Source organism: Numida meleagris, chromosome 7, assembly GCF_002078875.1.
Source record: "Numida meleagris isolate 19003 breed g44 Domestic line chromosome 7, NumMel1.0, whole genome shotgun sequence".
In the NCBI taxonomy this organism is placed as follows: domain Eukaryota; kingdom Metazoa; phylum Chordata; class Aves; order Galliformes; family Numididae; genus Numida; species Numida meleagris.
Genome location: NC_034415.1, coordinates 12,091,487 through 12,114,517, shown reverse-complemented (window position 1 = coordinate 12,114,517; position 23,031 = coordinate 12,091,487). Strand labels below are relative to the sequence as shown.

Below are 23,031 nucleotides of genomic sequence, written 5' to 3'. Positions count from 1 at the left end.
AGTTTGTTTCTCCTCAGATTGTTGCCGCTGTTCTTTGCTCTCAGGGCCATCTCCCTACCCTTTTCCCCTTTCCCCTTTTCCCGGGACGTGGGCCCTTGGGTCCCCCGTCCCCTTTGTCACGGAATCGGGCCTAACGCCCGTAAACCGTCGACAGTATTACATTATTTAATAATACTTCATGAACTACTTTGTTCTGTAGTGCATCAAGTCCTTCACTTAAATTCTTGATGTCTGTTGTAGCTACTGCCATAAATGTTGGCTAATGTAACTGCTTCAGGATTTGGAATCAGAGGCTGTATGCTAGCTTGGTTTCCTAATGATTTTTTTCTTGTGAGACTCAAAAATCCTTTAACATAAACCTGGATGCATTTCAAAACATGTCTGAATTCATAGCATACATTGCACATGTGTGTCAGTGCAGACCTAGTAACTAAAGTGAGTTTCCCTACTCACAGTGGAAATTCAAGTAGAGAAGACAGCCTTACTAGCTCTAGTGAAATTGCATTCAGGAATATCCTTCTAGTTTTTCTTGTTTTTCACAAACATGTGCTTTAGGGTAGTTATTTATGCAAAAGACATGATTACATAGGCATTGTCTGTTCTTCCTCACATGGAACTGTTCACTGCATATGCAGAAATCTCATGAGATTTCTATATCTTGATCGTTTGCAGTATGTGATAGGCCACTAGCAAGCCTGGGAGAAGAGGCACTGGTGCAAGGTGGCAGCACAATGACAAAGTAATTTCTGGATACTGAGGAGCATAGCAAATACATGGTCAACACCCCTGTATGTCTGAGTTCACTGCTTCTACTCCCATACCTCTTGGAAATTCATAGAACCACAGAATGGCTTGAGTTGGAAGTGGCCCTAAAGACCATCAGGATGTCTGGGTCCCATTCAACCTGGCCTTGGCTGCTTCCAGAGATACGGGGCACATACAGCTTCTTGGAGCAGCCTGGGCTAGTGCCTCACTGCCCTCTGAAAAACAAAATTTCTCTCCTGACACCTAACCTAAACCTCCCCTCTTTTTAAAGCCGTTCCCCCTTGTCCTATCACTACCTGCTGGTGTAAGAAGTTGCTCTCCATTTTTTTTTTTCTTGAAAGTCCCCTGTAAGTACTCAAAGGCTACATTGTATCTTTGCTAGGACTCCTTCAGCTCAGAGAAAACAGCATACGGGTAGAGCTGTGCTTGTGTTTCAGCAAGTCCATCCTGTACAGGGAACATGCCGGCTTAGCGAGCTGAGGAAGGAGTAGTGATGGGGGAAGAACGTGTTGCAGCAAGACATGGGTATGAGGTATATTGGGTGACTGGAAGCAAATGGTTAAGTCTAAATGGTCTTGCAGACTTCTAGTTCCCCAAGTACGCTATCTTTGGAAATAAACAGTATAGCAAAGGGGCTGTAAATCGAGAAGCATTTTTTTAAATGTAGTTCTAGACCATAAAAATAGACTGACCTTCCAAAAACACGAGGCTGACCTTTCCAGTGGGGGTAGCTCACGGCGTCAGGGCCGAGGCCCGAAGCAGCCGCTATGCTGCGGGGCCGCCTGCTGATGGTTGTTCAGGTGACGGTATTCTTCGAAAACACCTAGCATTTTGATTAACGAGAGCTCCCTAGGGTTCGCAGCCCCAGCCACGCACTATGTGCAGCGCTTACACGCCAGCCGGCACCGTGCTTTTCTACAGCACAGCTGCCGGCACGGAGCGGGCTGCAAAGCGGCAGCGCTCAGGGAGCAAATGCGGCAGCGGCGGGACCCGCGCGGCAGCCTCGCCGGGCGCCAGGTCCCGAGGCGGTCATTAATGCCCTTTAAAGCCGGCAGTTTGTTTCGAGTGCCAGAGCTCTACTGGCGGTCGGCCCCTCGTGCTACTTCATTCACACCGTGCGGAAAAGGCACTGCCGGGAGCTCGAGCTGCAAAATAGGGCACCGCCACCTCGTGCTCCTTCAGGGTGCCACGGAGCCTCGCTCAGCCCGGCCCCGCTCCCCCCGAGCAGCGGGACCAGCGCCATTCGCAGCGCGGGGCGGGCCCGGCCGCAGCCCCGGGGAGGGCACATTGCTCTCGCGCGAGTTGTGCCGGCGCCGCCTGCCTCGGAGCGGGGCCGGGCGGAACCGGTGAAGTTTATTTCAAAAAACCAAGAAAAGGGGTGGGGGGAAGGCGCTCTGCAGGTTTTTTTCGCTGCTGTTAGAGGGTGCGCGAGTGTCTGGCCGGCCCGGGACTGCAGACTGCGGGCCAGAGCGGTCGGGCTGCCTCGGACCCGTCCGCCGCTGCGTTCACCGGGAGCCGCGCGAGCGCTGCTCCGGGCCCGCTCGTGAGTACGGAGGGCGCCGAGGCGCGCGGGCAGGGCTGCGTGAGGGGCCCGGCGGCTCCGGCGGGCGGGAGTGACAGGTGCCAGGCCCCCCCTCCCGGGGACGGCTGTGACAGCTGCGGGATCGGGAGACGCTCTCGGGTGCTGCCAGTCGGGGGAGGGCGGGGTGCTCCCTTCCTCCTCCCTGCCCGCGCCCCGTCTCCTCTCGCCCCGGGGCTGGGGAAGATGTAAGCGGGCCCGGCGGTGGGAGGCGTTCCCCAGCGGCCGGCCGCCTGCCTGCCGAGTGCCCGCTGACCTGGGCTGTGTGTGTCTGTGTGTTCTCCCGGCAGGGCTCGCCGCTCCCCGGCCGCGCTGAGCCCGCCGCGAGCGGCCGCCGGCAGCCATGCCGAGCCATAGGGAGACGCGGCTGCTGCACCTCAACGAGATGGAGAAGCTGGACAAGACCCTGTTCAGGCTGGAGCAAGGTGGGCCGGGTGAGGGGAGGTCTGCGGGGGCTGTCTGCCCCCTTCGGGCAGCGAGAAAGGGAGGGCGGCCGGGGGCTGCTTTGTTGTAGGTCTTTGTTTATCCTTTCCCCTCTTTTAATGTTTTCTATGCGGTGCCTGCGGGACAGAGGCTCTCCCTGTACAAACCGGGCTGTACTGACCCCACAACGTCCTCATAAGTCAAACTGCACTGTTAATCTGCATTGTGTTATGCAACACCCCGACTTTAATATAATAATATTGAAACATAGTGATGATAGAAACCTTTTGTAAAGTCTGAGGTAATGTTTCAGTATACAGGATCCTCAGCTCCTAAATGTTATCTCGCCTGTCAGATTTCATGTATCTGTGCTGTGTTGGTGTTCTGGCTGCATACTAATACTAACTTGATATTTCTCTTTGGAAGTGTTCTTAAGTGTATTCCCTAAGACAGTCCCACCTAGAAGGTTTATTGTCATGCTGGTCAGCAAATTCAGACTCTAAAGTCAAAGCCAGTCTATTTAGGAACCATTTTTAATGATGCAACTGTTACTGCTCATGATACTCTTCTGTTTATTTTCACTTTATGTTGGAGCCTCATGTCAAAGTACTTTAGTAGAGGATTGATATTTGGCTCTTGAGAATAAGAATTCTCTTCAAGTATATCAATTTAAAAAGTTTCTGACAATCTAAAAAATGTTATTAGGGAAGAAGTGCAATGTTGGCCGTAACCTTTTTTTATTATTTTCCTCCCACTTGTGTAAGTTCTGTTGGAAGGGCTCAGCAATGCACTCATATCAAACGTTCAGAACGCCTCTGCTGGTTGCAGTCTCTGAGAGGGCATAGCTAATTTTGAGCACAGCGTTCTTCGTATCAGTATAACTGTTACAGGAAATAAGATATTGATGCCATATATCCCTGTGCTCTAATTTTAGTCATCCCTGTAGTAAAATGTCAGGACTGTACCAGAGGGAGTGCACTAAGCCTTCAGAAGTGATTTTTTTCATGGAAGAATAGTTTTTGTTGGCAATAAAATGAGCTTCATTTTCCGTGGCAGACATTCAGATCCTAAAACCACTGTTTTTGGAAGTGGTTTTCTGAAGTTCTGGGTATAGTGGTTGTTATGTTAATAAGACAAGGTATGAACATGGTGAGACTTTGATTTATGTATACTCAGAGATCAAACTCTGATATTAGATCTGCCACGATTCTGCATGATGAGCACTTATTTGGGTTGGTTTGATTATTTTGCTTTGCTCCAATTTAAGATACTAAAACATGCTACTGTTCAGTCTTTTAGACTTTTTAATTCATTATCTGTGTATTGATAGCTTTCTCTTTTTACAAATACATATATTTCTTTTATGTCAAATTCCAATTTTGTAGACCATTAGAGCTAGTAGCTGTGTTACTACAGTCACCTTCATGTCTGGTGTGTAATTTAGTAGAAGTCATTGTGCAAGCACTTGCACCTCTTTCAGTCATTTGAAAAGACTCTGTAACGAGCCAGGTACATGGTAAGAGGCTCTCATACCTTCAAGGAAAACCTATTCTGAAACCTGCTGGCTAAATTGTGTTCTTCGTATCCAGATGAACAGACTACAGCACATTTTTAGATTATAATTTTTTAAACTTAATTGTGTTCTCTTTATCATGGATATCATTGTCCTAAATACAGCTCTCTTTGAAGTGTGTGTGAGCTGTGGCATGCATACAGAGCTCACTTAGACTTGCTGGGCTCTCAGTTTAAAAGTATGTACCCTCTAGATAACACACAAATATCCATCACCTTGCAGTTAAAGCATAAGGAATTTAGACTTTAGTGAACTCTGAGTAGAGAATGAAGGAATTTGAAGTATTATGGTTTCAGATTTGTTCCTTTTTTCCAGATATTTTCATGCATCAGCTTTATATATAGACCTGGTAAAATTAAAAGTTGCCTTTTAGATTGTATTTCTTTTTTTTTTTTTCACAGTACTACGTATATGACAACCTACCTAAAATTGTATGTAGTCTGATGACCATGGTCTTCTGTTGTATTTTATTTCCAAGAGTTTTTATTAGGCAAAGCAGAAAAAATTGAATAGGAGATGAAAAGTGCTCAGTAAGTAATGAAAAAGACTTAAATGGAGTGCGAGAAGAAAAAAGTTTGGAAAGCAGGAGGAAAAGATGCTGTAGAAATATACCATTCTGCAAAAGGTCTTGGCAGATATGTTAGTGGATTTTCTTCTTAACATAATACCAAATTACAACTTGTTATTAAGGAGTAGAAATGTCTAGTCCTCCTGATAAGATCTTTTTTTCTTTTCCTCGAGGGTTTGAACTGCAGTTCCGATTGGGCCCAACTCTTCAAGGCAAGCATGTTACTGTGTGTACAAATTATCCAGCGTCTGGAGAAGTATTTGATCGCCACAAGTTCAGAACGTTATCATGGCACAATCCCACAGGAAAAGAGGATGACTCTGACAAATATTGCAAGTTAGATCTCCAAATTTCTGGATCGTATCAGTACTATTTTAATCTTGGGTAAGTGAAGCACTATGCTTGCAGCCCAAATGCAGTCTACTCCCTTGGTTTGTTTGAACCTGAAGAGATTGCTGTTAAGAATAAAATCATGATTTTTCCATGCATTTTTTAAATGCAGCAATGAAGTCTATCTGAATCTGCTAATGAAAGGCAACAGCTGTTGAGGTTGTTGAAGACTTTCAGATACAAATATGTTCTGGAGAATTTGCAGTGATGGTCAGTGTTCTATGAATATTCTAAAAGCTGAACGTTTTTTCAAGATTTCAGTTGTCAGCCATTTAAACATGAGTGATTAATTTGTACTTTTTTTAATTTAGTAGGAGGAGTAGAGGATGTTCTCTATCTTTCTAGCATAAAGGATCTGTCATTCTTTACTTCACATTATTTACTTCTTTCTTTGTTTCAACAGAGGAGAATGACAATGCCTGAAATGGCCTAGTACTCTGAGCTCCTGAAAGATAGCTGGTGGTTAAATTCCCTCAGGCTTAAAAGGGCATTTAGCTCAGATCTCTTTCCTAGGGTAGTGTTTCGAATGGATGTCTTTGTGTAAAAGATAGGCAGTCATGTTTTCTTTGTTTCCATCCATGTTCTAAAAGAAGAATCAGAATTCTGTCTCCCAGGGTAACAAAGGTATGTTACTTGTGTAGAGTTTAAAAATGTGTGCTAATGGTATTCTTGTTAGCAGCTGCCCTAAGCCCAGTAGAGAGATGTGGCCTAGGAGATCAACATCTCTCCAGTGTTTCCTCTTAGGCTACCTGCCATCGTTTGTCCCCGTCCACTCCACTGAGTTACTGTGTATTTGAAATAGCTGTGCTTGTTGGATTTTGTTTGTGAAACTGACTGGTGCAATGTGTATTTACTATACCGTGAAAATTATTTCTCCTAGAAATGAGAAAAGTGGTGGAGGTTACATAGTTGTGGATCCTATTTTGCGTGTTGGAGCCGATAACCATGTATTACCTTTGGATTGTGTTACACTCCAGACATTCCTTGCTAAGTGTCTGGGACCATTCCATGAATGGGAAAACAGGCTTAAAGTTGCAAAAGAAACAGGTAATGCCAGTATAGATATTAAAGGATACACTTTTTTTTTTTTTTAAATGAGAAAACAAAGTTACACTGAGAGTTCATTTGTCCTTTAGTTTGTAGATCAAATATTTTTCCCTGGATTCAATTTTGATTAACAGATTAAGATTTAAGTAATCAGATTTAAGTATTTGCAGAAATGCAAAAATTCAGGATTTCCTAATACAGAAATCTACATTTATTGTATTCTGTTGATTTCAGATATATATGAAGTTTGTAGAAATGAGAGGATAATTTTTTAAAACTGCTATGTAGAATTTTAAAGTAAAGATTCAGATTTAATTTATGCTGGATATTTGAAATATTAGGCTTACGTATATTTTATAACTGTAACTTATTATGCTTCTGTCAGTTAACTTCTTCCACTGAAATTTGATTTCCTTGTTAAATCAATGGTTTCTTATTTCATAGGTTACAACATGATTCATTTTACACCACTGCAGAAGCTTGGACTGTCTAGGTCATGTTATTCACTGTCTGATCAGTTAGAAGTAAATCCTGAATTTTCAAGCCATAACAAAAAATGCACTTGGAGTGATATAGGAGCTCTTGTAGAAAAAATGAAAAATGAATGGAATATGCTTTGCATCACAGATGTAGTCTACAATCATACTGGTATGATTTCTGTGCAAATAACCAAGTCGGTCCTATAATTTCGTTTCATTATTTCCTTTAACTTTTCCCCCTCAGATGCATGTTTTAGTAGTCTTTTTAAGCAACTTAGTTTTCTCTGTCTTAGAATCTTTGAAATTACAATAGCTACATCTCCGTAACAGATGTAAAAGCATTTTATATTGTTGCTTGAGTGGAATAGAGCCCTTCATAGATGAAATTAATGAACTGCACTTGTCTGTATTTTTCATAATATCATGCTTATTTTTATGATCTGTAGTGTGCAGCTTTCAGTCTATATAATGGATTTAACATTAACTTAAACTGACTACTTTCTTGTCAACAGAATTATTATTGTGGTGGTGTTGTTTTTTTGGTGTTTTTTTTTTACTGCTCTGATGGTTTCTAATACATGGATAGCAATCAGAATAGAGACAAGGGACTAGGATTAAGCAGCAGAGGAAACGTTACAGCTGTGAGTGTGTTAGTGGTGAAGTAGACAGTTTAGTTGTTGTTTTATTTTTTTAAGCACAAATGTACCGATGCACTGAAGGTTTTACATCCAATTGGTCTTCAGAGGTAACGTTGTCTGCCCTACCCTATTCGGATAACAAGATAATTTTGATTATGTTTAAAATGCAGTTCTCATCTTACACTCTTATCTTGAAGGCTGCAATAATTAGTATTCTTGTGGTAGAGAGAACAACAAATGTCTGTTAACATTCATGTCACAGTCCTCTGTTTAAAAAAAAAAAAAAAAAAAACCCGAATCGTAGATTTCTATGAGTTACAAGCTTTTATTTGCTTTAGTTCTTTGGTGTTGACTGTTGCCAAACATTCTCAGCCAATCAGTCTGCCATGTAAGATGGGCCCTGTTGTTTGTCCTGTCTGTTTGTTGAAATGTTACTCTCCTAGGTGTGGTTTTTGACCCAGTGTCTGAAAGGAACTTGGCTTTCTGACATTCTCATCAGAAAAAAAAAATTCACTTTACCAACTAACAAAAAGTTTAGTTTGTCTCACGCATGCTTGAGATCCTGTATGTTTGTGTGCTTCCAAGGAAAATGTTTTTGAGGACAGAAATATCTAAGTCAAAATTAATTATTAGACTCCAAAATATACTTGAGAAAACAGTCACATTGTTACTTGGTTACATTAGCTGACAGACTTTGTCAGTTTACAAGCAGAGCCCAAATTAATTTTCATTGATGGGATGGATGAGTAAACTATTTTTTAAATTGTACCGTGGTGAATGGATCTTTTAAGTGTTTTCATATGACCAAGATTCTGACTTAAGTTATCAATCAAACTGTATTTGATGGCTTTGAGCTTCTAGACTCTCAGTGAGAGTTGAATGCTTTTCCCCTTTTGGTTGTTAATTATCAGAACTTCTTGATTTGCAGCTGACTACAAACTTGGCTAAATGCCAGATTTGGCATAAGCTGAAATTTATATAAATGATCATTGACTACTAAAGCTGTAGTTTTGCATATGCAGGTGGAGGTAGATATTGTAGGGGCTTCTGAAATGCAAAAATAAGTACCTAGGGTGTTCTTTATATGTACAACTTGATCAGATGAAAATTTGACTTTATTATTTTTTGATGATTTAACTATAAAATATGTTTCACTTACTTATTTGAATGTAGAAGACATAAAATGTATAGTCAGTTATAAAGGCCTAAAGCATGGAGTTGTCTCACCACAAATCCTCTCATGCTGTTAACAGCTCACAAGCTGTCAGCTTACAGCAGTCATTACCTGGGGTAGTTTCAGCTTTCTAGCTGAGACTGCTGAATATAATGTCAATGCTTTCCCACTGTCCCTACTGTACATTCAGACAATTCAGTTTCATTATGAAGTGGTTAGGCTTAAATGTTTGTTTGTTTTTTCCACTGGAAAGAAGCGTAGAATGCTTCTATAGTAAGAAATGATGGGAATCAGTTTTTTATGTTAATGTCTCTGTTAGTTCCTATTGAAAGCAGCAACTATGGCCTGTCCACAAGCGTAATGTAGATGAATGCACCTTTGGCATGCTAGCCAGAATATCATAGATAAACTTGCATCCTCTGCCTGGTAACTGAGTAGATGGGCACTGTTGGGTGTTTTCCCTTCAGTGTATTCAAATGAACAACCTGAAATAAGAATACAGTGTTCACTTGCATTTACTTTTTACCAAGATATAGAAGAAGGATAATTATTTTCTTTTCTGAGCTGAAATAAAATATATTTTGTTTATCTTCCAAAAGAGGCTACTATTGTCTAAATGCAGTTTCACACTTAAGTAAATCCTGTTTCCAAGCCCTTGGCCAATGACATCAAATATCACCTTTGTTTGGCTTTATAAAGGGAAAAACAAGTCCTAGGCAGCAAGCATCACTACAAAGTCTTGCTTCTGTTTAGTTTATATAACAATAACTCAGTCTTCTGAAAAGCATGAAATAGGGTAATCTTCCTTACGTAAGGATGTATTGACTTTTAGGACTTGTTTTCTGTGATTTTCCATCTTTCTATTGAAATACTTGTTTCTTTCTTTTGAAATTCTTTTTATACTTGTTTGTGTGTTTTGTCACTCTCTGTAACAAATGTAATCACAAGTTTTGCTTTGTGCAATTTTTTTTCTCCAGAAGCGGATTCTTTTTTTTGATGTTATAAATCATAGAATCATTTATGTTGGAAAAGATCCATAAGAATATCAAGTCCAACCATCACCTAACACTACTGAGTCCAGTGCTAAGCCATGTCCCTAAATGCCATATCCACACACCTCTTAAATACCTCCAGAGATGGCAACTCTATCACTTCCCTGGGCAGACTCTTCTAATGCCTAACTACTTTTCTGTAAATAAATGTTTCCTGGTATTCCATCAAAACCTTCTTTGGTACAACCAGATGCTATTTCTTATCTTCTTATCCGAAAATGTAGTTCTGTTCCTTACCGGAATTAATGGAAGGCCTGTTGACCTTTATTTATTTATTTATTTATTTTGCAATAGTAACAGTAGATTTAGATTGTACTGCCTTTTCAGAATTCATTGTATTTACTCATGAAAGTACTTTGTAGTAAGTTGTTGTTCTTACTGAAAGAGTAGACTAGGATAGTTTGGACTTTTGAGGGTGAGGTGGCTTTTCTTGGTTTGTGCCACTTGAAAAACAAACATATATTTAAAAAAAAAAAAAAAAAAGTGATCTGGTTGGCCCAAAATAACTTCTGTCAGCATCTGCTTATTATTGCTTTATGTAGGTTTGAAATAAGTGCTGTTAGTTGTATGTGACATTTTTAAACCTTGAAGATCTTGTCTTCCAGAAGTGGTTTGACCTTATAAACATGGAGTTTTGCCATGTTCGTAATGATCTTGAAAGTAATGCAGGAGAGTGTATGAATAGCTCTTTAAACTATAGAGTAGGAAAGTACACTCTTTTCTTTACCTTTGACTTTTTTTTGTTTGGACTAGGAACTAAGCAAACTCCTCTTGTAGTTGTTAATTGTTCTGCTACAATTTGGGGCATGGCAATTACTATTTATCTGTTTTCAGTATAATAGTTAGTTACATTTTTTTTCTTCTGTTTGATATTTTCTCTACTTTTCTAAACTAATGGGGTATTAAGATGTGTTTTATGAAGAATGATTTAAAAAATCTTGGATAACCTAAGCAGCATTTTTTTGTTGTTACATACCACATGCTTTTTTGTATATATTGTTTTTGAATTGCAGAGACTCATTCAAAAAGTGTATGGAAATTATTTTTGGTTAATGCTATATGATTAGGACAGTTTCAAAAATAGAAATTAATCATTGAAGCCTATTTTTCTTCTTTGTCATATTTCTAGAATTAAAGTTCTTGTTGCTCTATATGCTTTAACTTCATACTGTTGTATGCATACTACTATATTAGCATTTCACATCCAGTTTAAAGTTCAGTTTCCTTGAGTTCATACATGTGGATGCTACAGGATGCAATTAGAAAATAGACACATCCATGTTTGATCTGAACATGTGTTCAGTTTGCCTGCACAGACAGTGTAATAATACTTGTGTGAGATGCTGTAGTAATCCTTCCCAGCATTACGCTTTTGATTGTTTACACAAGCTGATCCATTCTTAAAAGTCCATTTTTGTGCACTTTAATTACTTTTGAGGGGGATGTGTATGCTCCTAATATCTTGCTCTATGTGCTTGTGCATGTGTAGCATCAGGTAAAAGTAAGAATGAAAACATATATAACACCTTAGGCCATTATAAATCTTGGTTTGGGGTGTCAGTTTCACTTTCAACACACAGTGGGGCTTTCACATCCATTATTTGATTTATTTCCAACAAAACAAATGTGACTTTTCTTTCCTTAGTGTTACAGAATTGCAGATACCATTACATATTTTTGCATAACAGAAAGCTTCTCTGCAACTCTGTTATGAAACAAATAGCTATCAATGATGCACAGATCTGCATAAGATGTTATTTTCTATTAGCATGGAAAATTTGTATTGAAATGTGAGCTACTTAAACATACTGTAGTACCTTAGCTTTCTGGTGTTAAGATTTTTGCATAAAATAACGAAGTATTCAGTTTATGTACTTTTTTTCTTCCTCGCTTTTTTGAATAAGCTGCTAACAGTGAGTGGCTCAGGATGCATCCAGAATGCGGTTATAACCTTGTAAATTCTCCTCACCTGAAGCCAGCCTGGGTCTTAGATAGAGCTCTGTGGCACCTGAGCTGTATGGTGGCTGATGGAAGGTGTATTGATAAAGGGGTCCCTCCCTTGATTGAAAATGATCATCACCTGAATGTAAGTAAATGAGAATTAAGTGTAAGCTAATGAACATAGTAAATAGCTGAATAAGCCTTTACCAATTCAAATTACCAATCCGCAATTCTGTTGTAGAAATGCACAACAGATGTACTTTGCAGGTATATTTAATGAAATGACTCTTTATTCCTGGTTGTTTTTTTTTTTTCCCCTGATCAATTCATATGAGCACTTAGCTTTTCTTTGGTTATATTAATCATCAGCTTCAACTGACATAATTTTTATTTTTACAGTGTATCCGTAAAATCATTTGGGAAGATATATATCCAAAAATTAAACTATGGGAATTTTTCCAAGTGGATGTTAATAAAGCTGTGCAGCAATTTAGAACCCTTCTAACTAAAGGTAAAGGAAGAATGTGTTGCTGGAGCAGGTGGATTCTTTATTTATAATTTGAGAAACTTTATAGGTAAACTCAAAAGGCCCTAGCCGGAAAACCAAATAATCCCTGTTGTTGCTATGTCAGAAATCTGCCATGCTAATCTAAGCTTATGAGGTTGTTTTGAGTCTTGGTAAATTCTTTAAAAACCATGCTTAATAGTCTGGGAAATACTTCTTGTAGGAAAAGAGAGAGAATTAAAAAAAAAAAATAACTTACTGTTTTCACCAAATTCCAATATTGTAACTGAGCACAAATATTTCTGAGTAGCCAACTTTGTCATATCTTCCTTTATACTCCTTCAAATATTTTTGTCTACCCATTGCTTGTGCTTGAACTGTATAAGTTGTATGTATTTTAAATATAATTTTTATTTTATGGATACTGTTTTTGTTTTGTCCTCAGGCAAAATAGGCACTAAGTCTGATCCAAACCAACATCTTCAAATCGTTCAAGACCCTGATTATAGACGATTTGGCTGTACTGTAGATATGAATATAGCATTGGCAACATTCATACCACACAGGTATCGTATTATTAACCACAAGTTAAAATTTACAAATAAAGTTAAATGTTCAAAAAAAACAAACAAACAAAGAACAGCATTAAATGAAATTATTTTCAGAGATAAGAAAAATCTTAATTCATTTCAGTTATGTGTTTTAAAACTAAATTATTCTAATTGTTCTCTGATCTGTTTTCCTGCTAAGCAATGGACCAGGTGCAATAGAAGAATGTTGTAACTGGTTTCGCAAGAGAATTGAGGAACTGAATGCTGAGCAATACAGACAGATTCATCATCATCAAGAGCAGGTTTTACAACTTCTGTGTTTTAAATGCTGAATTGTGTTACACTGCAAATAAATTCAGGCATTCAATTAATACGTAATCTAATTACTTCTAGGCTGTCAACTGCCTTGCAGGAACTGTGGTGTATGAACGGCTGGCCGGTCATGGTCCTAAACTAGGTCCTATTAGTAGAAAATATCCTTTAGTTACCAGGTATTAATTTTTGTTGCTAAAAACTATGAGAATCTATTCAGAGAATGTGAATGCAAAGTTCATTAAAAGTAAACATACATAAGTACATTTTTTTTATCTCCCATAGACAAGTGTCGCTTTGTCAGTGAATTGACTATCTTTTTAAAGAAAAAAAATAATGATTTAAAAAACAAATGTGACTTTGTAGGGCATGAAATGTGCTCAGAACACACTAAAACCTTATGCAGTGCAAATTGCTGTTGTAGGTGGAAAAGGAGTGGAATTAGAAAAACTTGAAATGTTTCAGTCTGATATACTAGATGCCACTGATGTATCTGAAGGGCTTTGACTTTAATCTTACACTACCACCTCACACCAAGATAGTGGCTGCATCTGTCCTTTCTCCTTCAAAACATGATGCAAAATAGAAAACTCACTATCATTTATAGTCTAACTACTGCTACTCGTATTTTTCAAGTCAGTTCATAGCAAATATTTTAATTTCAAAGACAGTGGATTTCAGTTTGTGTACTTTTTTAAAAACTGCCTGTCAATTCCATAGGTATTTTACTTATCCATTCAAAGACCTGACTGTGGAGGAAGAACAAAATATGATGCATCAGCCAGATAAAGCTTGTTATTTCATGGCCCATAATGGATGGGTTATGGGTGATGATCCTCTTAGAAACTTTGCCGAACCAGGTTTGTAAAATAAATTTGAATAGTCTTGTAAACATTTTGATATTCTAACCAAAGCATAATAAATAGACTAAATGTTTAGTCTATTTTATTTAGTCTACTTTTTCCACAAATATTCCTATAAAGTTGTTAAAACCAAATAGCAGGCAGATACTCTGTTTATAGCACTTCTATTTCTGTTCAGCATGTCAAAGATCAACTATAAAAATGGATTTGAGATACCATTTCACAAGATTTGAGACAGAAATTACCAACTTTCTGCCACTGAAATGGGGACTTCTTGACTCCCCTACTTCTGCTGTTGTTTACCTTGTACTCTGTTCCAACGCCACTACTTGTTGGCACTTGCATACGACAGTAGAAAACTAATGTGATAAAATCATGAATATTATTATGTTGCATTAGTGAGCAAAAACTGGCTTTTTGTAATGTCCAGTGTGCACTAGTCAGGCAGTGGATAGGTGAGCACATGAAATGATGTTGGGATGGGACAGGGAAAAAGCATCACCAGCAAAAGTGCAGGTCGCCCCTGCTATCTGTGGAACTGCTCTATAGTGGAGTTTCTCAGCATAACTGTGTAAGTAGAACCACATTGAAAATAACATTGGTATGTCACTGTAAAATTGCTGGTAGTTATAATCTAAAGGAAAGGCTGTATAATTAATTTCTGAAATACTAGCTCACAGATAAGTTCTTCAAAACACTCAATTACATTTAAACATGAATGAAGAATACTGGTGAATATTTTTTTTGTTGGGTTGTTTTCAGGGCAGGAGGAAGCTGAGATTGTTGAAAATAACATTTGACTATTATGGAGTTGTGCAGTTTAGGGATTATATTTTTTTTAAAGATGTCAAAAAAAAAAACCCAAACCTTGAATGTTTATTGGCAGGAGGATGAGACTAGGTAATACTTTGTATTTCTATTCTTTGTAGTCTATATTCTGCATCAGAACAGAAAGGACCATTCTTGTGTTCACAAAGGGAAGGGTTGCTAATGATTGAGCTGAAAATATTGATGTTGGTGTTAAAAGCTAACTGCTAACAGTGTTCTCTCTGCCCCCAAAATCTAAGTTTATTCTAGATATTTATCAGCTCTGCATTAGGGTCACCTTCAGCATGCGGTTCATAATACTTGTGTATGCAGGCATTGTCAAGAAAATTAATCCACCTAAGTATGTGGATTACTTGTGAAGGTAATATAGGGTATGTATTTACCATGCAAGAAAATGCATGCTAACTACTTTTGGGACAGCAGTGCTATTGAGTTTAAAACAAAAAAAAAGAAAAGAAAAGGTTGCCAAATCCTGTTTTGAGAGTAGCTTTGTTAACTGAATCAAAGAAAGGCCAGTTTAATAAAAAAAAGCAAAAACTTTGCTGAGTCTGCTTTAGAAGGTAATCCAATTGATACTCCATAGTGAGGTGTGCTGGCACTCTTTCTGTTTGCAAAATAACCTGCAGCCATTTCGCTGCCTTCTATTCGCTTTTCCCCCTACACATCGATAAAGATAATAAATGTTTCACATGTGTTTTTCAGTTGCATTTCAGCTAATTGTCCTTCCTTCTGGGAATTTTTGTTTCTTTTGTCTGCTAGTTTTAGTTATTTCTGTTACTGTGTTTTCTCTTAATTATTCATGGCTTTTGTGTTCTGCATACTTGTGTTCCACATTAAGTCACCGTAGGAATTGTGTGTACCATAAAGCAGTGTGAAAAGATGATACGTAAGGGCACAAGTATAGCAACTGAAATGCAGCTAGTTTAGTAAATTTCCCTTAAACAAGCATAGTGTATATCCAAAGAAAATTGTTTTTTTTCTGTTTAAGTATCTACATGAAGACGTAATGTAGACTCTGCTTAAGTTAACATTTTTGGTAGCAGAACTATCTTAAAATCTCTGCTCTTTTCTTGCTAGGTGCTTGTTCTTATTGTGCATCTTTCATTGTATATGCCCATAACATGTGCCCTATGGAATTAGTCTGGCTGAATGATGATCTCTTTGCTAAGGCAGGATTGCTTTTCAGATGAGTAAGTTTCCTATCTAGTCCAAGGTTCAACCAGTAAAATAAAATCAGTATAGCTAGTCTGGAAGTAGCTCCGTCTTATCTATCCAGAATGATGCTGAGCTTATTCATGCCTTGATTGGGCTTTGATACAATTAATATAAACAGGCTTCAGAAGACTGATGTCTCAAAGACAATTGTATTTCTCCTGTTGCACTCTGATTATTGAAAATTCCATTTTATTGTGCTCAGATATTACTTGTTGCAAATGAACATTAAAAAAAAAATCCTGTTACTGCCATGTCAAATACCTGATCTACATAGGAGAGAAGTCACTTTTTTAGGTAAGATTGATTAAGTTTTTGCCACAGTTAAACCTCTGGCATATATTGTGGTTTATTCTGTATATTTCACTTGAACTCCAATTTATTCAGTTTTGGGTTTTTTCTTTCTAAAAGAAATTTTGATTGCATCAAAAAGAAGATAAAGCCAGTAAATGAAACTAGGATAGATGGAGGATAAATATTTTAGGGACTTCATCCATTTAAGTTACCTACCCACTTGAGTCCTTAAGAAATTTGGCTTATGACATCATTATCTGCTATTAATGAAAGATTATATTTTAAATTGTGCCACTGCTGAGGGAGTTTATTTATTTATGGCAACAGTGAGATGCTTTTTAGAATTTGACCAGTGTAGACACCCAAACTAGTGATTCTGTTAATTTGTATGCTGCTTTTTAAATGACTAACTTTGAAAAATTTCTGGAACTGAAGTACTGTGATGTTGAATTTGTCACGTTTGTCCCTCTTTTTCTCAAGTACAATTGTCATATTACTTTGAAGAAATAAATATAATTTAAAGTCAGTCTTAAGAACTATTTCAGTATCACTATGGAATTCAAATATTTCATTGGAGTTGTCTGAAATGATACAACAGCAGAAGGTACATAGATTTTGAGTTAATATGGTTATTGTTAGAATTTTTACTAATCGTCACAGCATCCTCCTACTCTTAAGCAGTAGAAGACAAAATGCCACATCTTTCTTTTGGTACACAGTCTATCCTGTGTGTATATTATAGTGCATTTATTTCCCTTACAGGTTCAAATGTTTATTTGAGAAGAGAGCTTATTTGCTGGGGAGATAGTGTGAAACTGCGGTATGGTAACAAACCTGAAGACTGCCCGTACCTCTGGGCACATATGAAAAAATACACTGAAATCACTGCCAAACATTTCCATGGTGTTCGTCTTGACAACTGTCACTCAACACCTATTCATGTAGCTGAGGTACGTGAATCTGAGCACACTGATGATAAAGCAGCTTCTGACTGTGAAATAAGTTCTGCACTGCTTTTACAAAATCCACAGGATTTATGTGTGAATGAAGCTTACTCAGTATAGATGATGTTTCTTGACTGGCAATGTTTAGATGTAGTTTCAGTTACTCTGGACAGTTAGCAAAATGGTGTAGCTATCGTATGTTTTCATTCTCCATTTCAGCTGAAATACTGCAGACACTGATGAGTATGGGAAACTTTTTGCTCCTGCAGCTGCTGACTGAAGTGCAGTCACTGCTAGTATCTACTATGTCAGTTCTAGTCTCGGTTGTTTCTAAGACTCGGTAAAAAGGATCAGTGTTTATTTGCCATCTATGTTTTACTGTTGTTGAATTAAACAGGAAGGTTTCTACATTCCATAATTTAAAAGTTGGTAAAAAACACCAGCAAAAAGTTAAGTTATTCAGGCTTATTGCTAAGATTGTTGTTCCCCACAGAGCTAACATCTAGAAATTGTACTTAACTAGTAAAGTAGTTTTACATGGGTTTGTGTAGTTTGCTGTGCGATGTCTTAGCTTGGGAACAGAGCTTACCTACATCTCTGAAGAACTCTCTTAAACTAGCTGATGTGTCTGCACAGAAGTTGTGATTCTAAAGTGTGGCTGTTTAAACAATTCTGCTATTTGTACACTTGTTACTGTTTTTTGGAGTAGTAACTTTGAAGGCTTAATAGATCTCTTCTATCCAACCTTGTGTTCTTGCATTTAAGCCAAATTTTTATTTAAAAACAAGTAGCGATTTGCTTAAAATCTTCAGGATATTTTCTAGAATTATTTAGGTAATTCATACATTTCTATAACATAAAAACATAATTTTATGAATGCTGCCTGTTATGACTATTTTAATGAACCGCATTAAGAACTCATTTATATTTGGTTAACATTCACGTCAATGATTGCCTATCTGCAACTGGCAATGGATGACTTCCATTAAAAATGTATTATGCTCTATAGGAGATGCTAGCCACAGCCAGATCAGTCAGACCTAATCTTTATGTGATAGCTGAACTCTTCACGGGCAGTGAGTACATTGACAATGTTTTTGTCAACCGCCTGGGAATTACCAGCCTGATTAGAGGTACAATAAGCAGTTGAAGGTTGTGTAGGATTGTCATGTATGGTTTGGAGTTTTTAATGTGAAACTAACATTGGTATGCTTTTTTTTCTTACATATTTATGTTCTTTGCTTATGCAATTATCTTTTCTTCTTCATGTTGTACTTAATTTCTCCTATGCTGAATCCTAAACCTTGATTTTTGCTTATGTTTGTGTCATCCTCAACTGTTATTTTAATTACTTAATTTTGGCTTTTTATTTATCCTTGCTGCATGGCATTTTCCTATTTCAATCCCTGCCTAGCTTCGAAATTTGTCCTCTTTTGTGTCTACTTCTTCCCTTTCTGTGGCTTTTTTGGCTGTGCTTTTTGCAGTACATGCTGGACACAGCTAGAAAGTTGCGAGCTGATTTGCTTGTAGTGGCTGAACTGTTCACAGGAAATGAGGAGCTGGACAATATCTTTGTGAATAGTCTGGGCATTACCTCCTTAATAAGAGGTAGGCTTGCTGTATACGTGCTGTCTTTCCAACTGGAGTTTACAGAGGACGGGATTTTTTCAAAGAAAAGATTCTTTCTGGATTACACGCTTCTAATTGCATACTCAATGTAATATATTGTAACTTTTCGATTTTCAGCAAATAAATAACAGTACTAACTGTAAATTAAGAGAAGACACCCTGCAATAATTTGCAGGAGGTTAAATATTTCACTTACTTTATAGTGAGGGAGGAAAGAAACCGTAGCACAGCTCTGCTACGCAAGTGCTGCATCACATCTGATTTTTGTTCGTGAGTTTCTTAAATCATCTGGGGAAAACATTACAGATATCTGCTTTTTTCTCCCTTTTATCCCTTTCCTACCATCATGTGTTACAGCAAACAGAATATTTCAAGGTTGTGTATCCATATTGGAGAAAAAAGTTTTAATGTGATATTTGAACGCACCAAATAACAAATGAAAAATGCTGCTTTAACACCTCTGTGCATGCTGTACTATATGGTAGTTACTCTTATGCAAATACTTATCTATTTTGTTCTGTAGAGGCCATGACAGCTTATAATAGCCATGAAGAGGGAAGGTTAGTTTATCGTTTTGGAGGTGAACCTGTTGGCTCTTTTGTTCAGCCACGTTTGCGGCCTTTGATGCCAGCAATAGCGCATGCACTGTTCATGGATATTACGCATGACAATGAGTGTCCAATTCAGGTAAGCACCTAAATTGGGAACCAGAGTTGGTTTATTCTTTTCTGAATTGATTTTTCTGAACCATGGGAGGGCTTGATGCAGTCTGCATGCTTTTTTTTTTTTTTTCCTTTCTGAGCAATATTTAGAAAACTGTTTCGCATCTTCAGGTTTTCATCCAGTGAATAACAGAAGTCCCACTGACTTTCAAGATTTTGTCTTCTAAGAAAAAAGATATGTAAAGCTACTTAGTGAGCTGTTTTGGTTCTTTCATTCCAGCTGATATAATTGGTTCTGTTTGATGGTTCATCTGTTCTCCTACACTCCTGTTTTACAGGAGAGGATGAGAGAGAGAATGGTGTGAACTGAAATGCTTATATTTGAGGATTGCTCTTACATTGCTTTTGTTAGTGCATTTGTAGTAAGTCTTCAATAAATCTACTGTGATTGAGAAAATTATGATCCAGTGGTAAGTAATTAGTTCCTCTACTAAACTGAGTTTATCTTCTATTTGCTGAATTGGGAGGGATGAATTATATATTTTATTTGCTTTGTATGTGATTTTATTATTATTTTTATCCTAGCACCGATCTGCGTATGATGCACTTCCAAGTGCAATGATTGTTTCCATGGCATGTTGTGCTACAGGAAGCACCAAAGGTTATGATGAACTAGTACCACACCAGGTCTGTGTTTACAGCTTAACTTCTAAATTACTTTTAAAAATGTACATTTGATTCCATGTATTTTAATATTGGGATTTTCTGCTGTGGGTTTGTGAGCTTTTGTTTTTCGTGCGTTCATTTATTTGTTTTTGGCATGTCTTTATTTTGGTTTTAAATTCCAAGCAGTTTACTCGTTAGCATTACTTAGGATTGTCCAATTTCATATAAAACCTGAATTGATTACATAATTGGAATCTCCATTTTTTTTTCAGAGTAGTTGATATTTGCAAAAATGTTAATTTCCCTACAGATATCTGTGGTATCTGAAGAGAGATGTTATTCAACCTGGAATCCACAAGCACACTTGAATTCTGGTGAGGTTAATTTCCAAACTGGAATTCTAGCTGGAAGGCTGGCCATGAACAAACTGCATCAGGAGCTGGGAGCTAAAGGCTTCAATCAGGCAAGACACGGGTGTAACAATTTGATTTCTCTATATTGATATTTTGAATGAGCCTGTTTGTAATGATATGCCTCTTCTAGGTGTATGTAGATCAAGTTGATGAAGATATAGTGGCAGTGACAAGACATTGCCCTAACACACACCAGTCTGTTGTGGCTGTAAGTAGAACTGCTTTCAGGGATCCAAAGACTTCTTTCTACAGTAAAGAAGTACCTGAAATGTGTATCCCAGGTAATCAGATTTCTTTGCTAGAGATAACATTTATATATATATATGTGTGTGTGTATGTATGTATATTAACTCAAGGTGTTCCTATTTTTTTTTAAACTTTGAACACACAAACTCAATGTGACAATTTTCAGTATGTAATACTCCATTTGTAAGTACTAATGTGCATGCACCAAAGGTGGTTAAAGAAACAATAACAAACTTGCGTGGGGTTTTCAAAGGTTTTCGTATTTTCATACAACTTCCTGCTGTAAGTTTGCCATGTACGTGTTTGTGAAATGGAAAGAAAAGAGGAAGGTGATTAGTTGTACAGGGTGCAGGAAGGAAATTACTGTTTGTAAATATTAATGTAATTTGTTACGCTCTGAAAACACACCATCCGTATCTGTAGTTTGAAAACTGGTCTAATGATTTAGAAAACAATAACAAAAAAACAAGTTCTAGTTCACCATTTGATAATTGATTTCATGGTTATTTTATTATAAAATTTTTAAAAAATGTGACTTTGAAACAAGACAGCCAATGAATGTGTAATGAATGCTTTACGAGTTATTTATAGCACTTTCCCATGTGTTTTGTTGCAGTTATTCTTCGGCTGTACAATAGAGACTTACATTTTACATATTTAGTTTGGTCGTTGATTTTAGCTCACGTATTCAAAAGAATTATTTCTTGTTTAATCTATATTAATGGCTGCAACATGATTTTACTTCCCTTAGGAAAAATTGAAGAAGTAGTATTTGAGGCTAGAACTGTTGAGAGAAGTACTAGTCCTTACAAAAAAGATGAACATTTTATAAATGGATTGCCTAATTTCACAGTGGAACTCAGAGAGCATATCCAGGTAATCTGATGTAATATCTTGTTATTGTATTTTATCTTAGAAAAAAGACATTGAATTTCAGTTACAAATATGTTTTCTTTTCTAAGATTAAAGACAGTAAAATTATAAAGCAAGCTGGAACTGCCATAAAAGGGCCAAATGAATTTGTTCAAGAAATAGAATTTGAAAATTTAACACCAGGAAGTGTAATAGTATTCAGGTACGTTATGGTAATTGCCAAATGGCTGTATTAGTTAAAATAGAATGTTAGGATTCTTTGTTTTTGAGACTTGGGAAATGTTCATAAGCACTTCATTCTATAAATTATGAATTCACATTTCAGAGTTAGTCTTGATCCAAAGGCACAAGAGGCTGTTGGTGTACTTCGCAATCATCTGATTCAGTTCAGTCCTCATTTTAAATCTGGGAGTCTTCCTGATGATCATTCAGCACCTATATTAAAAACGTTATTTTCTTCGTAAGTATTCTTTGGGTTTGTAAATGAGAACTACAGTGGGAACTATAGTAGGAGAAAAAATGTCTGTAAATTTGAAGAAAGGATCTGTTGCTGTTTGTATAGTTGGATTTTTAGACTGATATACAAACACTGAGATTTTCTTTTCATATGTATAATACTGAACAAGGTTGATACTTACAAGGTTTCCAGGCTCTTTCACTGATGTAATTGCTACTTTAAGTAGACTTCCTAACGTGGAGTACATTGTGTTTTGTTGTGTTTTTCTTTTCTCTTTTTTTCTTTTTTTTTTCCAGAATTGCATCTAAACTAACTTTGGCTGACTTAAATCAAGTGCTGTATAGGTGTGAGTCAGAAGAACAAGAAGATGGGGGAGGTTGTTACAATATACCAAACTGGTCGCCTCTGAAGTATGCAGGCCTCCAGGGTAACTGTTTCAACATTTTACTTTTTTTTTCTGTCAGGGAAAGAGGTAAAATAGAGCTCCCTCTAGATCATTCCATAGTACTGTCTAGTGGCTAGTCCTACTGCTTGGACAAAAACCAATATGTTGATTCTCTTTCATTATGCTAATTAGTGTTTTACCCCAGGGAATTAGATCGTAGCAACATACTTAGGCAACTTTTTTCCAGTATTCTAGACTTCAAAAGTAATCATAAAATCATGGATTGGCTTGGGTTGGAATGGACCTTTAAGGATCATCTAGTTCCAGCCCTCCTGCCATGGGCAGGGCTGCCACCCACCATATCAGGCTGCCCAGGGCCCCATCCAACCTGGCTTTGAATGCACCCCAGGGTGTGGTGGGGCATCCACAGCTTCTCTGGGCAACTTGTGCCAATGCCTCACCACCCTGTGAGTAAAATATTAATTTTGGTATGTTTTAAACACCAGTCTCTGCCATTTAAAACAAAGAGCAAATGCATATAATGTATGTGAAATTAATGTGA

The 23,031-nt window shown here is 37.6% G+C and overlaps 2 protein-coding genes across 5 annotated transcripts in view; one reads left to right on the top strand and one right to left on the bottom strand.

Annotated features, from left to right (window-relative positions):
- The window catches only part of FRRS1 (ferric chelate reductase 1), a 28,126-nt gene extending 26,116 nt beyond the window's left edge, over positions 1-2,010 (bottom strand). For all 4 annotated transcript variants that reach the window (XM_021404604.1, XM_021404607.1, XM_021404610.1 and 1 more), the window contains exon 1: positions 1,458-2,010. The gene's annotated coding sequence lies outside the window, so the exon portion shown is untranslated. The remainder of the gene's footprint in view (positions 1-1,457) is intronic.
- The window catches only part of AGL (amylo-alpha-1, 6-glucosidase, 4-alpha-glucanotransferase), a 35,619-nt gene continuing 14,707 nt past the window's right edge, over positions 2,120-23,031 (top strand). The window contains exons 1-21 of the mRNA XM_021404601.1: positions 2,120-2,308; positions 2,635-2,769; positions 5,082-5,292; positions 6,179-6,345; positions 6,790-6,993; positions 11,593-11,774; positions 12,029-12,140; positions 12,580-12,700; positions 12,885-12,987; positions 13,079-13,176; positions 13,718-13,857; positions 16,957-17,144; positions 18,623-18,746; positions 19,291-19,454; positions 20,015-20,116; positions 20,406-20,558; positions 20,639-20,789; positions 21,506-21,630; positions 21,717-21,829; positions 21,953-22,087; positions 22,381-22,511. Of these exons, the coding sequence (XP_021260276.1) occupies positions 2,688-2,769; positions 5,082-5,292; positions 6,179-6,345; positions 6,790-6,993; positions 11,593-11,774; positions 12,029-12,140; positions 12,580-12,700; positions 12,885-12,987; positions 13,079-13,176; positions 13,718-13,857; positions 16,957-17,144; positions 18,623-18,746; positions 19,291-19,454; positions 20,015-20,116; positions 20,406-20,558; positions 20,639-20,789; positions 21,506-21,630; positions 21,717-21,829; positions 21,953-22,087; positions 22,381-22,511 (2,806 nt within the window). The 5' untranslated portion in view covers positions 2,120-2,308; positions 2,635-2,687. The remainder of the gene's footprint in view (positions 2,309-2,634; positions 2,770-5,081; positions 5,293-6,178; positions 6,346-6,789; positions 6,994-11,592; positions 11,775-12,028; positions 12,141-12,579; positions 12,701-12,884; positions 12,988-13,078; positions 13,177-13,717; positions 13,858-16,956; positions 17,145-18,622; positions 18,747-19,290; positions 19,455-20,014; positions 20,117-20,405; positions 20,559-20,638; positions 20,790-21,505; positions 21,631-21,716; positions 21,830-21,952; positions 22,088-22,380; positions 22,512-23,031) is intronic.